Source organism: Dendrobates tinctorius, unplaced genomic scaffold (genome assembly GCF_039654945.1).
Source record: "Dendrobates tinctorius isolate UK_male_01 unplaced genomic scaffold, ASM3965494v1 ptg000107l, whole genome shotgun sequence".
NCBI lineage: Eukaryota > Metazoa > Chordata > Amphibia > Anura > Dendrobatidae > Dendrobates > Dendrobates tinctorius.
Genome location: NW_027361775.1, coordinates 22,043,893 through 22,058,624, shown reverse-complemented (window position 1 = coordinate 22,058,624; position 14,732 = coordinate 22,043,893). Strand labels below are relative to the sequence as shown.

Here is a 14,732-nt window from a genome sequence, read left to right as displayed (position 1 = left end):
CGGACCTTTCCGGGCACATGATAGCTGATCTATACAGCTGACGTGTGCCCGCACCGCAACAGCCGCGGGTAGAAAAGCGATACACGTGCAGCTGTTAACTATTAAAAATGCAGCTGTCAATTTCTGACAGCAGCATTTAACATGCACTCACCGGAAACGAGTTGCTAATCCCGCCCATCGATCACTCCGTCACATGATCGTGGGTCACCGATGGGTCAGCATGACAACCTGAAGTCTGAAGCAGACCTCTATGGTTGTCATTGCTGGATTGACCCCGTGGTTGGCGCTCAAAGCAAAGTGAGAATTTTTTCTACACACAGAGGATCTAATCATGGCCTGTGTGTAGCAGACGCGATCGAAGTACTGCAGCTTCTAGTCTCCCATGGAGACTATTGAAGCATGCAAAAAGTAAAAAAAACGTTTTTAAGAATATAAAAAAAATATAAAAAGTTCAAATCACCTCCCTTTCACCCCATTCAAAATACAACAATAAAAAAAAATCAAATATACACATATTTGGTACTGCCGAGTTCAGAATCGCCCGATCAATATAAAAAAAAATTAACCAAATTGCTAAATGGCGTAACGAGAAAAAAATTCAAAGCGTCAGAATTAATTTTCTTTTGGTCGCAGCTCCATTACTATAAAACGCAATAACGGGCGATCAAAAGATCGTATCTACACCAAAATGGTATCAGTAAAAACGTTAGCTCGGCGCGCAAAAAATAAGCCCTCACCCAACCCCAGATCACAAAAAAATGGAGACGTTACAGGTCTCAGAAAAGGGTGCAATTTTTTTAACCAAATTAAATAAACTTAAATAAACAAGAACAGAGACATGTTTGGTGATGAGCGAGCATGCTCGGTGATCTCTGAGTATTTGGGTGTGCTCGAAGATTTAGTTTCTGTCTCCGTAGCTGCGTGATTTGCGGCTGCTAAACAGCCTGAATACATGTGGGAATTTCTTAACAAACAGGCAATCCCCACATGTATTCAGGCTGGCTAGCAGCCGCAAATCATGCAGCTACAGCGACAGAAAATAAATCAATTCAATTGAATTCCAATGAGCTTTATTGGCAGGACTAAGTACATGTTAGCGTTGCCAAAGCAAATGGTAAAAAAACAGAGGGATGTGGGTGGTAGGGGGGACATATAGAGGTCCAGGATATATCAGGCTCCTTTTAGAGGCATGTCCATTTTGACAGAAAAATAAAAAAAAGCTATGGCTCTGCGAAAAAGGCGAGCAAAAAATGAAAACACAAAAACTGAATTACCTCTGTCCATTACAGGGTTACAGTTTTTTTTTTCCTACATGATCTCTGCTATTCATTGAATCATGGTGATCACCTGATCGTGTTCTCCAGGGTCTCAGCTACCCCCTGTAGCTGAAATCTCAGATTTTCTGACTCTGGGGGGGGTGGGCACTACACCCTTATTTCTGATTGCCATGTTAAAAACAGCGATGAGGGAATAAGGCCCCTTAGCTAACGCCGTTTTAATTCGTATCGGTGGTTAAGGGGTTATTTGAGCTTTGGCCATAGGAAATGGCAGTCTTTCTGGATTGTGATACTGTATGGCTTCTTTACATGACTGAGCTAAAACTTGCATTTTTGGATTGTAAGACGAACTGTGTACTTAGACACTGATTTTGAAAAGTATTCCTGAGCCTATGGAGTGATTAACACTAACAAATCATACTGGTTTTTAATGAAATGATGCCTGATGGCCATCATGGGTGTAATATTAATGCTGGTGCCTCTACATGGCTTTCCTTCATGCAGGGATGCCAACATACTCACCACCCCGGCCGTGTGGTGTGTCCCTTGGCGTGCTCCCTGTTTTCTGTGTCTGAGTTCCCGACAATGCACATAGTGGCAGGGGGTGTCTTAGCAAGTGCGCACTGGCCCTTAAAGAGCAGGGGAGGACACGTGCATCTGCTAAGATGCCCCCAGATGAATCCAAAGGGAGTTTGTAGCTATATTCCGCGCTGCCGCTTTAGACAAATTCCAGGAGAATGCTGTATGATTGCAGTGGTTTTATTCTACGCGTTTCAGGGGTCTCATGCCCCCTTCATCAGGAAATACCACCGTGGTATTTCCTGATGAAGGGGGCATGAGACCCCTGAAACGCGTAGAATAAAACCACTGCAATCATACAGCATTCTCCTGGAATTTGTCTAAAGCGGCAGCGCGGAATATAGCTACAAACTCCCTTTGGATTCATCATTTCTTTGGTCACTGAAGACCTGTGGATCTGCAGCAGCCGCTACCTACACGCTCTTATCTCATCCTAACCAGGTGAGCATATTTCATGATATACTGTCTTTTGTAACGTGGATAAGACCCTATTGCGCTTTTTTGTCTCCCCCTTTTTTTGCAAGATGCCCCCAGGAAATAGCTGAGATGCTCTTAAAAGGCACCCTCCCCAAATGGAAGGTGTCAAAGCAACATCATTAGTGTGTAGTGGAACTAGTGAGTTGTGAGGTAATCTGGTCCTGGTGTATCCAGTGCCCTGAACCTGTCCGTGGGCCTTGTGTGGCCAGTTCTGAACCCGTAGTGCTTTGTCCTTGAACAGCCAGTCTTGAACCGTATAGTCGCTCCTGAATTTATATCTGAGACCCATGTGTATGAACGTGTGTCTATCCGTATAACCGGACTGCTAAAACCAGTCTCCAAATCAGCCCTGTATGAGTCTCCATGCCAGTAACCGTTCTGCCAAACGAACCAGTACCTAGTGGTCTGAACGAACAGGGGGCTGCTTAGGGGTGGTAGCTGGTGGCTACCTGCAGCTCAAGCCTGACTCCACCATCAGGAACTCCAGAGAACACCAAGTAGCGCTTAGCTAAGCTCCCCTTCCTAAGCAAGCCTTGCCCTGTGGCCCAGTGGGTCCACGAAACACGTGCGCCACCTGAGAGTGTAACAATGGGCATTCAATATTGACTGTCAACCCTATGCCTTGTTCAAATAGATTTTTTCCAAATTCTCTGAATCTTTGAATCACAATTTTTAGATGCAGTTGTTAATACCGCTTACGTTTCCAGCTTTTTGGTAAACGGGTCCACTATTCAGAGAATTACAATAGTGGATTACATTACAACACTCCTCATTTACAATATTCCCCCACTATGAAGAATATTGGAGAATTATTTAATATCATTTGTATCCTATTTCACATGGGATTATAAAACCCCCTTCCTTTGTGCAACTGTAACAGGACACCTGGCTCAGCAGGGGGGCAGCTTTCTCAGCTTCAGATAAGAAATCCACACCCCCACCAGCTAGCTAATATCAAACTCCTACGGGAAGCCACGCTCTAACTGCTTTGTTCAGACAGCTAGAATTTCATAAGGGGAATATGGACTTATCGTATGTACTAGGAACACACCAGTTACAGTTTTAAGATCTTTGAACGGGCCGAACGTCTTCCAGGGCCTTGATCCATTCTAGCACCCTTGGGTGGGAAGATACGTAGAATGGCTAGGAAGAGCCAGGTAGCAAAGCTGTGTACGATCTTAATGCATAGCAGGGGCCCAGTGGGTTCCAATACTGCCAAAACAGCCTCCCTAGGACTGTCCATTAAAGTGAACCTGTCAGCAGGATTGTGCTGAGAAAATCACATACACTTTATTTGCAGTTTTCAGTTAATGAGATTCTCCTGCTTCGGGGGCAAAGGGGCTTAGTGTCCGCTTAGATATTCATACTGATGGCTTATGACAGGTTACTGATCCCTCAGTGACCTGCCCCCTATTTTACATACTGAATACAATATGGTTTGTAGAAAAAAAAAAATAAAATCATATTCTGGCTGTAGTTTACTGAGCACAATCCGGCTGACAGGTTCGCTTTAAGGATTTATGACCCATTTTATGATTTATTAATAATTATTTTGTTTCTATAGCGCCAACATATTTCTCAGCCCTTTACATTTTAGAGGGGACTTGTACAGACAATAAAAGACATTACAGCATAGCAATAGTCACATAAATCAACAGACACCAAGATAAATGAGGGCCCTGCTCGCAAGCTTACAATCTAGGAGGAAATAGGGGAGACATGAAAGGTGGATGGTAACAATTGCTTGTATTGTTCTGATCAGCCATAATGTAATAAATTGGGTGTTCATGTAATGCTGCATGAACTGGTTACCAACCAGAATGTGTAAAAGTATAGGCACAGAGGACTATTAAACGCATAATGCGTGTGACATGATACAAGGGTGACTAGTAAGAATTTAGAGTTTTCACCTGCTAGAAGCAAGGGGAAGGGATTTAGGTTCAGCCAAAGGGGCAGGATGTAGAGTTAAGCGAAACGGGTCAGTCAAATTCAAGTCGCCGACTTTCGCTAAAGTCGGGTTTCGCCGAGCGAATCCGACCATAGCGTGAGGTCGGCCATGCAGTCGCCGACCCGAGCGCCAAAGTCTGATTTCCCAGAATGCTTGCACGTGACCTTTTTCAGCCACTGAGCAAGGAGGTACACTGTGGGCAATGAGATGACGTGTAGTGTCCAGAGAGGGAAAGAGAGTTTTCGCGCACTTTAAAAAAGCGGTCCGGCATGTAGGGGTGTTTACTGTTCTCCACTCCCTGTCGACTTTGCTTCCCCATTGACTTGCATTGGGTTTTGTGTTTCAGTCGGGCCTTTGACTTTTCACAATAGTCGGCCGATTTCGTTCAACTCGACTTTTGAGAAAGTCGGGTTTCATGAAACCCGACTCGACCCTAAAAAAGGCAAAGTCGCTCATCTCTAGCAGGAGAGGAATGACCCAAAGGAATTAAATGCTTATGTAAAGCACAGCCTATTGCTTTTTCTGTGGGAAAGTCGTGACAACATATCATGTGGGGAGAATTCAAGGAGCAGAGAAAACCACAAGCCTCCCATGTTGCAGCCCCCTCGTAAGCCAGGCCTCTCATCTGACTGGTAACTGACTCATATTCTGCATACTTTGTCCTACCCCCACTATTGTATTTGCATATCTGACCATTGTATATGTATAACCATTATGTACATAGTGGATTTGTCTAGTGTGCCCTTAAGGCGATTAAATATATCATTTATCCTTGGGCTGCTCTTTTATCTCGATCCACACATCCATTTCTCAGCTCAACTTTCCATGCTACCAGGGCTGCTCTCTGGCCCGATATAATCCTGTTGTTGGACCAGGCTTATATCTAACAAGGAAATAGTGGCAGTCGTACCTGACTGACCATGTGGTTTCACTGGTGCTAGTGAATGGGGCCTCTCAGGGTTGTGGGCAAGTGTGGTGCCATGTCATTGACTGCGTGGCCCACATCCTCTCACACCCCATTCCTCCCTGGGCCTGTGTGGACAGAGGGTGTCTGTGTAAACCTGTACTAAGATGACCTAATGCATCCCCCTAGGGGTGCGGGAACACCATACTACAGTATGTGATCCTTTTGATGTATTAGCGACATCAGACGAGGTGGCGCAGTGAGGGTTCATCACACCCATGTACAGTAAAAACACCTTATATACTCACCTGCAGTGCCAGGACAGTTCCAGAGACTGCAGTGCCGCATCTTCCATGACGTTATATCACATGAGGCCTGCAGCCAACCACTGTTCTAGGAAACCCATGTTTTGTCAACATTTTGGAGATTGTTCTTGTATTCAGTAAGATATTGGATTAAAATTCTATTTTTCAAAAGGGGTGTACTTATTTACGCTGAGCACTCTACCTACACACATTTATCGCCACAAAAAAGTAAATAAAAAGACAACACAATTTTGCCAACATACAGTTTATTTTTTTCTTTAAAAAAAAAAAAAGCAAAAACAAAAAAACCAGACACATTGGACATGAACAAGCTCATAACCAGGATAATTCAAATAGGGTATTTGGTTTAAAACATCAGTCAATTAAAATATATTAATATTGCTTTCAATATTTATGCTGCAAACAATTACATAGTAATTTATATTCACACCAAAACAACACTGCCAAAAAATGCTGTGCTCATATCACATTTTTGATACACATTAGTGGCTCTGTCAAGGGTACCGTCCGAAGTCCTGAAAAATAGGATTCAGGTAGATCCATCAACAGGGCCATCATGAACTTTGATGTAGACTTACTACCTTTGATGTGGGATCGCACCCCGAGCCCTTATCTTCCCCCCCCCCCCCCCCGCACATGACAACTGATTTAATCTGAAGGCCGCTATGTATAGCACAGGAGTTCAACTGATCACAGTTTCAAGTCTCCTAAGGGGAAGATTAGAGAAAAGTTAAAACAAAGTTCAAATCACCCTCACCCCATTAAAAATAAAAAGAATTAACAACAACAAAAAAAAAAAACAACAAACTATCAAGGTTTGGCATCTGCATAATTTTACCGTCCTGGGGAATCATATTTCCAGGTCAGTTGTACCACATTGTGAACATGGTAAATAAATAAAACCCAAAAAATAAATTGTGAAATTGCATTTTTTTTTTTTTTTTGCAATTTCAACGCACTTGTAATTTTTTTTCCTGCTTTTCCAGTGTATTACATGATAAAATGTAAAGTGTCATTCAAAAGATCAACTCGTCCCACAAAAAAAAACAAGCCCTATTACGTCTGTGGAGGCAGAAAAATAAAAAAAAAAATTAGAGTTTTTGGAATAAGGCGAGGAAAAAAAACCTGAAGTGCAAGACGGGAAAATTGTAAGGTAATGAAGGGGTTAAAGAAGCAGAGTCAGTTTGTGCTCGGACCTCTTTTTCGGCAGTGACCACCTTTGTGCGCTGGCCACAAAAACATGGACGACTGCGCTTTTGTGCCCACCTAAAAAAAAAAAAAAAAGACGCAGATTGCCAAAAAGGAGGTCAGAGAGCACAAAGTGACTAAGTTGGTTTCAATAAAGTCAATGGCCCCATCAATGAATTCGCCTTAATCCCAGTTTTCAGGGCTATGGGCAGAGGTCTTGAAGGAGCCACTGACATGTGGCAAAAACGGGAAGTTAACCAGGCCTAAGGCCTATTCAGCCCAAATTATTAACCCCTCATTAAATTCTATTTTTTCTTAATTTTTGTTTTGTTAAATTCCAGGAGCCATAACATTTTAATTTTTTTGTATCCATAGCTGTATGAGGGCTTGTATTTAGCAGGATGAGTTGTAATTGTCAGAGACACCACTTTGTCATACAGGCAGACTAATACATAACTTATTAAGGCTACTTTCACACATCAGTTTTTGTGCATCAGGCGCGATGCGGCGAAAAGTGTGAAAACCGGATCCGGCGCCTGTTGCCACCGGATCCGGTTTTTTCCCCATAGAGTTTTATTATTGCCGCATTGCGCCGGATGCCTATGCGGCGTATCCGGTTTTTGCTGGATCCGGCAAAAACAGCCGGTCCGGCGTCTGGAAAAAACGTTACATGTAACGTTTTTTGTCTGCGGTAAAAAACCGGGAGACACCGGATCCGGCGACATACGTTTTTTTTTAATAATGGTAGTCTATGTTCGCCGGATCCGGCGGCATCCGGTTTTTGCCTGATTCCGGCGCCGGATCCGTTTTTTGCACTGAGCATGCTCCAAAAAGTATCAAATTTGGGGAAAAACACCTGCCAATCTCCACCCACCCTATAGGAAGGGTAGAGAGAGGGCATTAATCACCCTTAATACAGAGGAGAAAGAGCTACTGGAGACACACACAGCCACTAGATTCTGCCACATATACACCAGCCAGACAGACATCCAGCAACCAACTGGATTTTTGACAGCCATCCACTATTGGACCTCCAGCGAGCAGGAGTTTGAGTGTGAGTATAAAAATTTTCTTGCAAGCATAGGTTTTCGTTTTGTCTGTGTGACTGCCGATACCTGCGCACCCATCCCCGTCACAGCCAGCGACTGTCTTGCCGCCTTCCCAGATAAACTTGTCACCACTATGACCCCCACAACCGCCACTTGAACCCTCTGCCGCAGAACCCCCATCACTGCTGTCACTGCTAGCCACCACGCTGGAGTCCCATGCTGTACCTGCTGCTGCCTGCCCAGCATGTATATGTATATATACACACACACACATGTATGTTGTTCATACATTGTACTATTGTTTTTAAAAAGTTTCAGGTGTGGTCATCAGTGTGGGGGGGATTCTAATTATGAAGGACAGTGTGAAGTAGTTTGTGTGGGTGGGTGTGTGAATTTATGTGTAAATACTGTAGGGGGAGGTCCTGTATATACTCGTGTATACGCCAAGATGTTAGGCTCATTTTTGGTGCTAAAAGTCCCCCTCTTGGCTTATACACGGGTCATCTCCCTGTGGGTCAGAGGGGGAGCAGGGGTGTCACAGATCATCCTGCTGTCATATCTGTAGCCTTGCTTGCTTCTCCACTGTCTCCCTTCCTGTCTTCAGTGGTAACGTTACCATTCCTGAATCTGTGCGTTGCAAGCATAGTGATATCCACCTTTCCTGGGTCCATTGCTGCTCACTGCGGTCTCTGCTGCATCCTCAGTGGGTGCGTTGATGTGAGAAGTGCGTGTCCCCCTCTGCTGGATGAACAGTCACTGACACAAGAAGTGGCAGACAGGGGCGATGGACCCACAATAGGTTTTTTTTTTTTTTTTGGCATATGGGGGCATATTCTATGGAACAGCATATGGGGCCATAGTGTATGGGTTACACACTGGGCTTATGTGTTCCCAATTTTTGGGCCGGTGCGGCTTATACACGAGTATATACATAGTAATTTTGCGATGGTTTGTTGTCCAAGCTGCATTTTATAGCATGGTGAGAGTGGAATTCAAAAAATCTTATTTTTTACTATTTTTGTTGTTTTGTTTGATTGTAAAAATAAATGTTGCACACAGCACAAATCTAAACTACATCGTGCTTTTTTTCATGCAGGAACTTGCCCAGGACACTACTGCAAAATCCTAATTTGCAACCCAAATTGTAAGTATACAGGCCTGAAAGCTTTGAATATGGTTAGTGTTGTAGGTAACAATTGTTTTCATTACAGAATTTCAGCCAGACATGTCTTCTTCTGGGAGCCCTCCCTCACATCGCCAGCGAAATGAGGTATTTTTTTTTTTTTTATTATTGCCAGAACATTCTTGGTACACATAACCCTATATATGCATTCTTGTTTAATAGGAAGCTGAACCAGAGGGTCTCTCAGAAGGAGACGGACGTAGCGGAGAAATGCCTGGAGTGGGCTCCCCGCATGTAAGTATCTTTGCATTAATTGCACTAAAACATGTTCTTACACATCACTGGACCTAAAAACAAGATCCACATAACAGCATTTAATTTTCCTTTTCTTCTTTTTTTTTTCATTATAGGCTTCTGAATCTGTGGCTCGTCCGAGAGTTCCTCAAAGTGCCTCCCAGAGTCGTTGGCAACCACGCCGGGGCGGTCGCCATAGAGTAAGGATTTTTTTTTTTAGGACTTTTATAAGGTTTGTACATAATGCTGTGATTGTTATGTTTACCTTTTTTGTCTTTAAACAGGCTTCACAGCGTGCTCACGATTCCGACAGTGAGGATGTGGCTATTGATGTGGACCTCTTGATTGATATGGTGAGAGATCGTGAGCCGCTCTGGAATATGGCGGACCGCTTCCATGCAGATGCTTGTGTTACTAGACGACTCTGGGAGGAAGTGTGCCAGGCTGTGCTATCTAACTGGGAGGAACTCCATTCTCGGGCACAGAAAGAACAGCGTAAGTATTCACATTTCAGTAATGTTTCCGGATGTATTGTGCTTGATCCTAATCATTTTGTGTTTTCAATTTTCAGGGGAAAGAGTTCAGTTGCGGTGGCGGTCAATGCGGGATCGCTTCAAGAAGGAGTTCAACAAAGAGATGCAGGCTCCCAGCGGATCAAGAGGACGCAGGAGCCGCTATAAGTATTCTGAGGCCCTGTCATTCCTGAAATCAACTATGGTGACAAGAAGGTAAACATTCCTACCAGAAGTGACTAAATAAAAAATGGTCAAATGTGTAATCTTTTTTTTGGCAGCCAGGGCTAATGAATATCATGATATTAATGTCTATTTTTTTCTACTTTTTTCAACAGCACCTTCAGCAGCACGCGGGAGCCTGCATTGAACCCTTCTGGAGCGATCCCCCAGGAGGCCGTCACCATGGACCACAACATACCCAACCCCTCTGCACCCTCCCTGCCTTCCCTTGTGTGTGATCCCTCAGCCCCATCCACCTCTGCTGGAGCATCTGTGCAGGCTTCATTACATGAAGCTGCTGTTGACGAGGTAGGCTTTCCTTTACCTCACCCCTCTGACACAGCTGCCCTCTATAGAACACCTTTGAGTTCTGGGCGGCTGCGTCAGCGGGGTCAGGAAAAGCAGTTGGCTGCAGAGTTTATGAATCTACATGCATCCTTTCAAAACACTATGAAAGTCATGACCCAGCAAATGTCTGCTGGGTTCAATCTTGTTACTAGAGAGGTGCTTGATTTAGGCACGCGTGTTGAAAGGATGCATCTAGATGCAAATAAAGCGCCGCATCATTCTTTTTTCAAAGCTGTGATTGAGCGGCTGGACAACCTAACTCCTGAACAGAAGCTACATGTAATGCAAGCCTGCCAGGTGGCCTTAGCACAGGTGACATCAGCAGCCCCTCCAACAGTCCCAGTAGTTGCTCCAGGCCCGGTCCTTCCTACCCCTCCTGTACCATACCATTTTACCCAGTACCAACCTCCTGCCCCTTTCCATTCTGCTTCCCTGTACCAGTTCCCAACTGCATCCGTGCCTACACTCCCTTCCCAACCTACACTCCCTTCCCAACCTACACTCCCTTCCCAATACATCCAGTCTCCTTCCACATCCCAAATTCAAGCGTCCTTCACCCACAGTTTAGTTTTCCCCCCGTCTATTGTTTTCTCCACCCCTTCATCAGCTTTATCCACCCCTTCACCTTCTTTCTCCATTCCTATACCTTGTCCTTTGCTATCTGACCCCTCACAAACTACATCCTCCCACAACACCCCTGTTGAAGTGGTCCAAACTGAGAGCCCCTCCAATACTATTTCAACTACACATTACACCAATCTTTAATGTGTTTTGTTGTTACCAATAAAAAAGTTTTATTACAAAAATATAAAAGAAAAAATTCCAGCTAAAGCTGATAAAAATAAAAAAAATTTTTCAGTCTGTCAAATGTTTTTGTTTGTTTTACTGTTAATATAACATGTCGATGTATAAAACTCAATGAGTGTGAGTGATTGTGTGAGAGTAGGTGTGTGTGAGTATGTGAATGTATGGGAGTGTGTGTACAAGAACATGTATGAGTAACGTACGTGTGTGGCGGTGGGGGGAGGCCTGCTGGTGGGCAGTACTGTGGAAGGTCCTTGGATACCGCTTTATAGCCCCTATATTATTTTCTACACACCACACTACATGATTTAGTAGAAAGTTTTTAACTAAATGATAATTTTTGTTCAATTTTAAAAGAGCTTTGTCAGGAATTTAAAAAATGGGAATATTTTGGTACAAAAAATAGGTAGTAAAACAATATAGAATACTGATACAAAGGTACTAATACTTTACCAAAATTGAAGGGTACAGTAACTTAAACCACAGAAATGGTTTGGTACAACAAGGTTAAAAATTGGTTTTAACATCTCAAACCATGTCATCCTGCCATTCAACTCTACCTTCAGGTGACATAAAGTACTCGGCAAATGTGTCCCTCATTCTGGACACTGCTAGAGTACTTCGCACATTAACACTGCGATAATCATGCAATGTGGTTTCAACATCATTGTCTTCGATGGCAATCTGTTCCTTACTAATAACCAAATTGTGTAGCACAACACATGCTTTTACCACCTCATCCACATTTTCTGTTTTCAAGTTAATTGCGGTCAACAGTACTCTCCATTTAGCGGTAAGAGTTCCAAACGAACACTCCACCATCCGCCGTGCTCGTGTCAGGCGATAGTTGAACACTCTTTTTGTTGGTGTCAAGTCTCTGCTTGCGTACGGCTTCAGCAGGTGTTCTGACAGCTGAAACGCTTCATCACCTACGCAGACAAATGGCAGTGGTGGCCCAGAAGTTTGAGGAAGCGGTCTTGGAGGTGGGAATTGGAATGTGTTTCCGTACAAATTACGTCCCATTGCTGAAATTTTAAAAACTTGTGAGTCATTGGAGCGTCCATAGGCCCCAATATCCACCGCAATGAATTTGTACTTGGCGTCTGCAATCGCCATCAGGACTATTGAGAAATATTTTTTATAATTAAAAAACTCAGATCCCGATCCTGCTGGTTTAGTGATCCTGATGTGCTTGCCATCAACTGCACCCAGGCAATTCGGAAACTGACAGATGCTGTAAAATTGGTCAGATATTTCGAGCCACCTCTCTGTTGTGGGATAAACTCTTCATGTAGACTGTCCCACAATGCGCGGCATGTATACTTGATGATACCTGATAATGTTGAAATCCCAATCCTATACTGGTACTGTAGCGACGAAAGCGATTCGCCTGTTGCAAGGAATCTGTGGGAAAAGTTAAAAAAATAATTAATGCAAAATAACTGCAACAACAGGAGGAGACACATTTCCAGTATACTGAAGTCTGCTTTGAAGGACAAAGAATAACAATTGCTTACCGGAGAGTGACCATCAAACGCTCCGGTGGTGAGATGGAGAAGCGGCAGTAGGTGTCACGTCTCCGGATCAGTTCTCCAACCCTGGCCAGCAAAAAATCAAAAGTTTCCACTTTCATCCTCGTATACTGAAAAAACTTCTCTGGATTTCCTCGCAACGACAGATATAACGTTGCAAACACTCCCAGTGTCAGCCTCTGTGCAGTTATAGGGTGAATCCAGAAACGACGTCGGCGCAGACGCATGATACGCTGCCTTTGTCGCTCCTTCGCCATGACAATTGCTGCCAAAGAATTGGCCTCAAAAGTGAAATCAATGTAAGCTTGAGCGATGTTCCCAATAATGGCTTCCATCTTGCTCCAAAACAACAACCTCTCAACAGGGTGTATACCAAGGTATATATAGGATTTATAGTAGCCAATGGTGGCTTTTGGGCGTTTTTTTAAAAACCGGATCCGGCAAAAAAACGGACAAAACGGATGGAAAAACTGATAAAAACTGATGCACCGGATCCGGCATAATCCGTTGACCGGATCCGGTAAAAAACCGGAACCGGTGCATCAGTTTTTTCACATGTTATGCCGGATCCGGCAATGCGGCACGGCGCCGCATCGCGCCTGATGCACAAAAACTGATGTGTGAAAGTAGCCTAACTCTGCAAGGTTTGAAATAGGAAAAAAATACAAATACTGCTGTCTGATATTTTTGATATTTTCAATTTTATGCAACAAATAAAGTGCTAAACTTTATTCTATGGATAAGCAATTACAGCGATACCAAATTTTTTATAGTTTTAGGTTTTACTACTTTTATAAAATAAACACGCTGGGGAAAAAAAAAGTACGGTAATTTGTTTATGATAGCCATAAATGTAATATTTTTTTCTGGCAAAGGAGTGCTTATATATTTTAAGAATGATTATTTTCATTAGTCAGATAATGAGGTACCGTAATTTAAATTTTTGTGCAAATTAACAATTAAAAAAACATTCAATTCATTTTATTTATTTTGCTGCCTTCGAACACTTGGAAAATAGTGACCAAAACATGATTTTTTTTCATCTTTTTTTTGTTAAGACCAGTTTTTTTTGTTCTGCATAACAGTTGTGTGGAGTTTTTTTTTGCTGGACAAGTTGTACTTTTAACCCACTTTCAACAGGGCGATTGTTTTTTTCCTCCCATTCTTACAAGAGCTATAACTGTTTTTCGCAATATAGCCAAATGAGGGCTTGTTCTTTACAGGACGAGTTGTACTTTTGTATAATATCATCCATTTTATCATGTCATATAATGTATTAGGAAACAGTGCATCAAACTTGTGACACAAAATGCAATTTTTTGGGGGGTTTGTTTATACAGCTATCATTATGTGGTAAAAATAACCTGGTAATATTCTCCAGGTGAGTTTGATGACAAACAACAAACATGCACGCAAAATCCAAAATTAATAAAATAAATAATTTGCTTGTGTGCCATTTTCAGAGTTCCATAACTATTTCATTTCTTGATCAATGGTACTGTGTGAGGGCATTTTGTTTTCTTTTCACAGGCAAGTTAACATTCGTATTGATAGCCTTAGTGTTATGTGCATATGTTGAATAAAATTTCTGCACCATTTCTGCAGCTCTTGGCAGGAAAAATCGCAAAAATGCGCATTTCTGCCTGCTTTTTTTGCCCGATTTGAATGAAGTCAATGGTGAAAAACACAGGGCAAAAAAAAGCAGAGAATTGACATGCTGCAAGTCAAAAATTACTCAATGTGCTCATGACACTTCAAGTTTCTCATTCACTTAGCTGGCATCAGGATTGCTTCAGGTTTTAACAAAACTGCGGCAAAAATGCAACATCTGAACACAGCCTAAAGGTACTGACACACTTAGCGATGCACCAGCGATATGACGCGGTCAGGATCGCTGGTACATCGCTAAGTGGCCGCTAGTGAGCTGCCAAACAGGCAGATCTCACCAGCGACATAGCAGGGGTCGGGGGTCGCTACTTACCTGTCAGACGAGGCGATCCTGACGTCTTCCCGCCCGCGTCCACGCGTCGCTCGTCTCCACAGCAGGAAGCTGACGACGAGAAACAGTCCAGGACGTTCTCGCGCGACCAGCGATGAGCAGCGGGGGAGCCGGTCGGACGTAAGTATCACACAAAGCGATATTGCTAGC

At 43.2% G+C, this 14,732-nt stretch overlaps 2 protein-coding genes across 2 annotated transcripts in view; one reads left to right on the top strand and one right to left on the bottom strand.

The window, feature by feature from the left end:
• LOC141100633 (mitochondrial ubiquitin ligase activator of nfkb 1-A-like) overlaps positions 1-14,732 on the bottom strand; it is a 64,903-nt gene that overhangs the window by 20,926 nt on the left and 29,245 nt on the right. The gene's annotated exons all lie outside the window — the stretch shown is intronic.
• Positions 9,291-11,068, top strand: LOC141100632 (uncharacterized). The gene is made up of 3 exons (XM_073589237.1): positions 9,291-9,660; positions 9,737-9,893; positions 10,016-11,068. Exons 1-3 carry the CDS (start codon positions 9,423-9,425, stop codon positions 11,010-11,012), a joined length of 1,392 nt encoding a protein of 463 aa, XP_073445338.1. The 5' UTR covers positions 9,291-9,422; the 3' UTR covers positions 11,013-11,068.

Bases quoted from the DNA above. Each gene is read 5' to 3' on its own strand.
- LOC141100632 (XM_073589237.1), top strand. From the start codon at position 9,423: ATGTTTACCTTTTTTGTCTTTAAACAGGCTTCACAGCGTGCTCACGAT. The intron at 9,661-9,736 runs GTAAGTATTCAC...TTCAATTTTCAG, and splicing joins TCGGGCACAGAAAGAACAGC to GGGAAAGAGTTCAGTTGCGG. The intron at 9,894-10,015 runs GTAAACATTCCT...TTTTTTCAACAG, and splicing joins TCAACTATGGTGACAAGAAG to CACCTTCAGCAGCACGCGGG.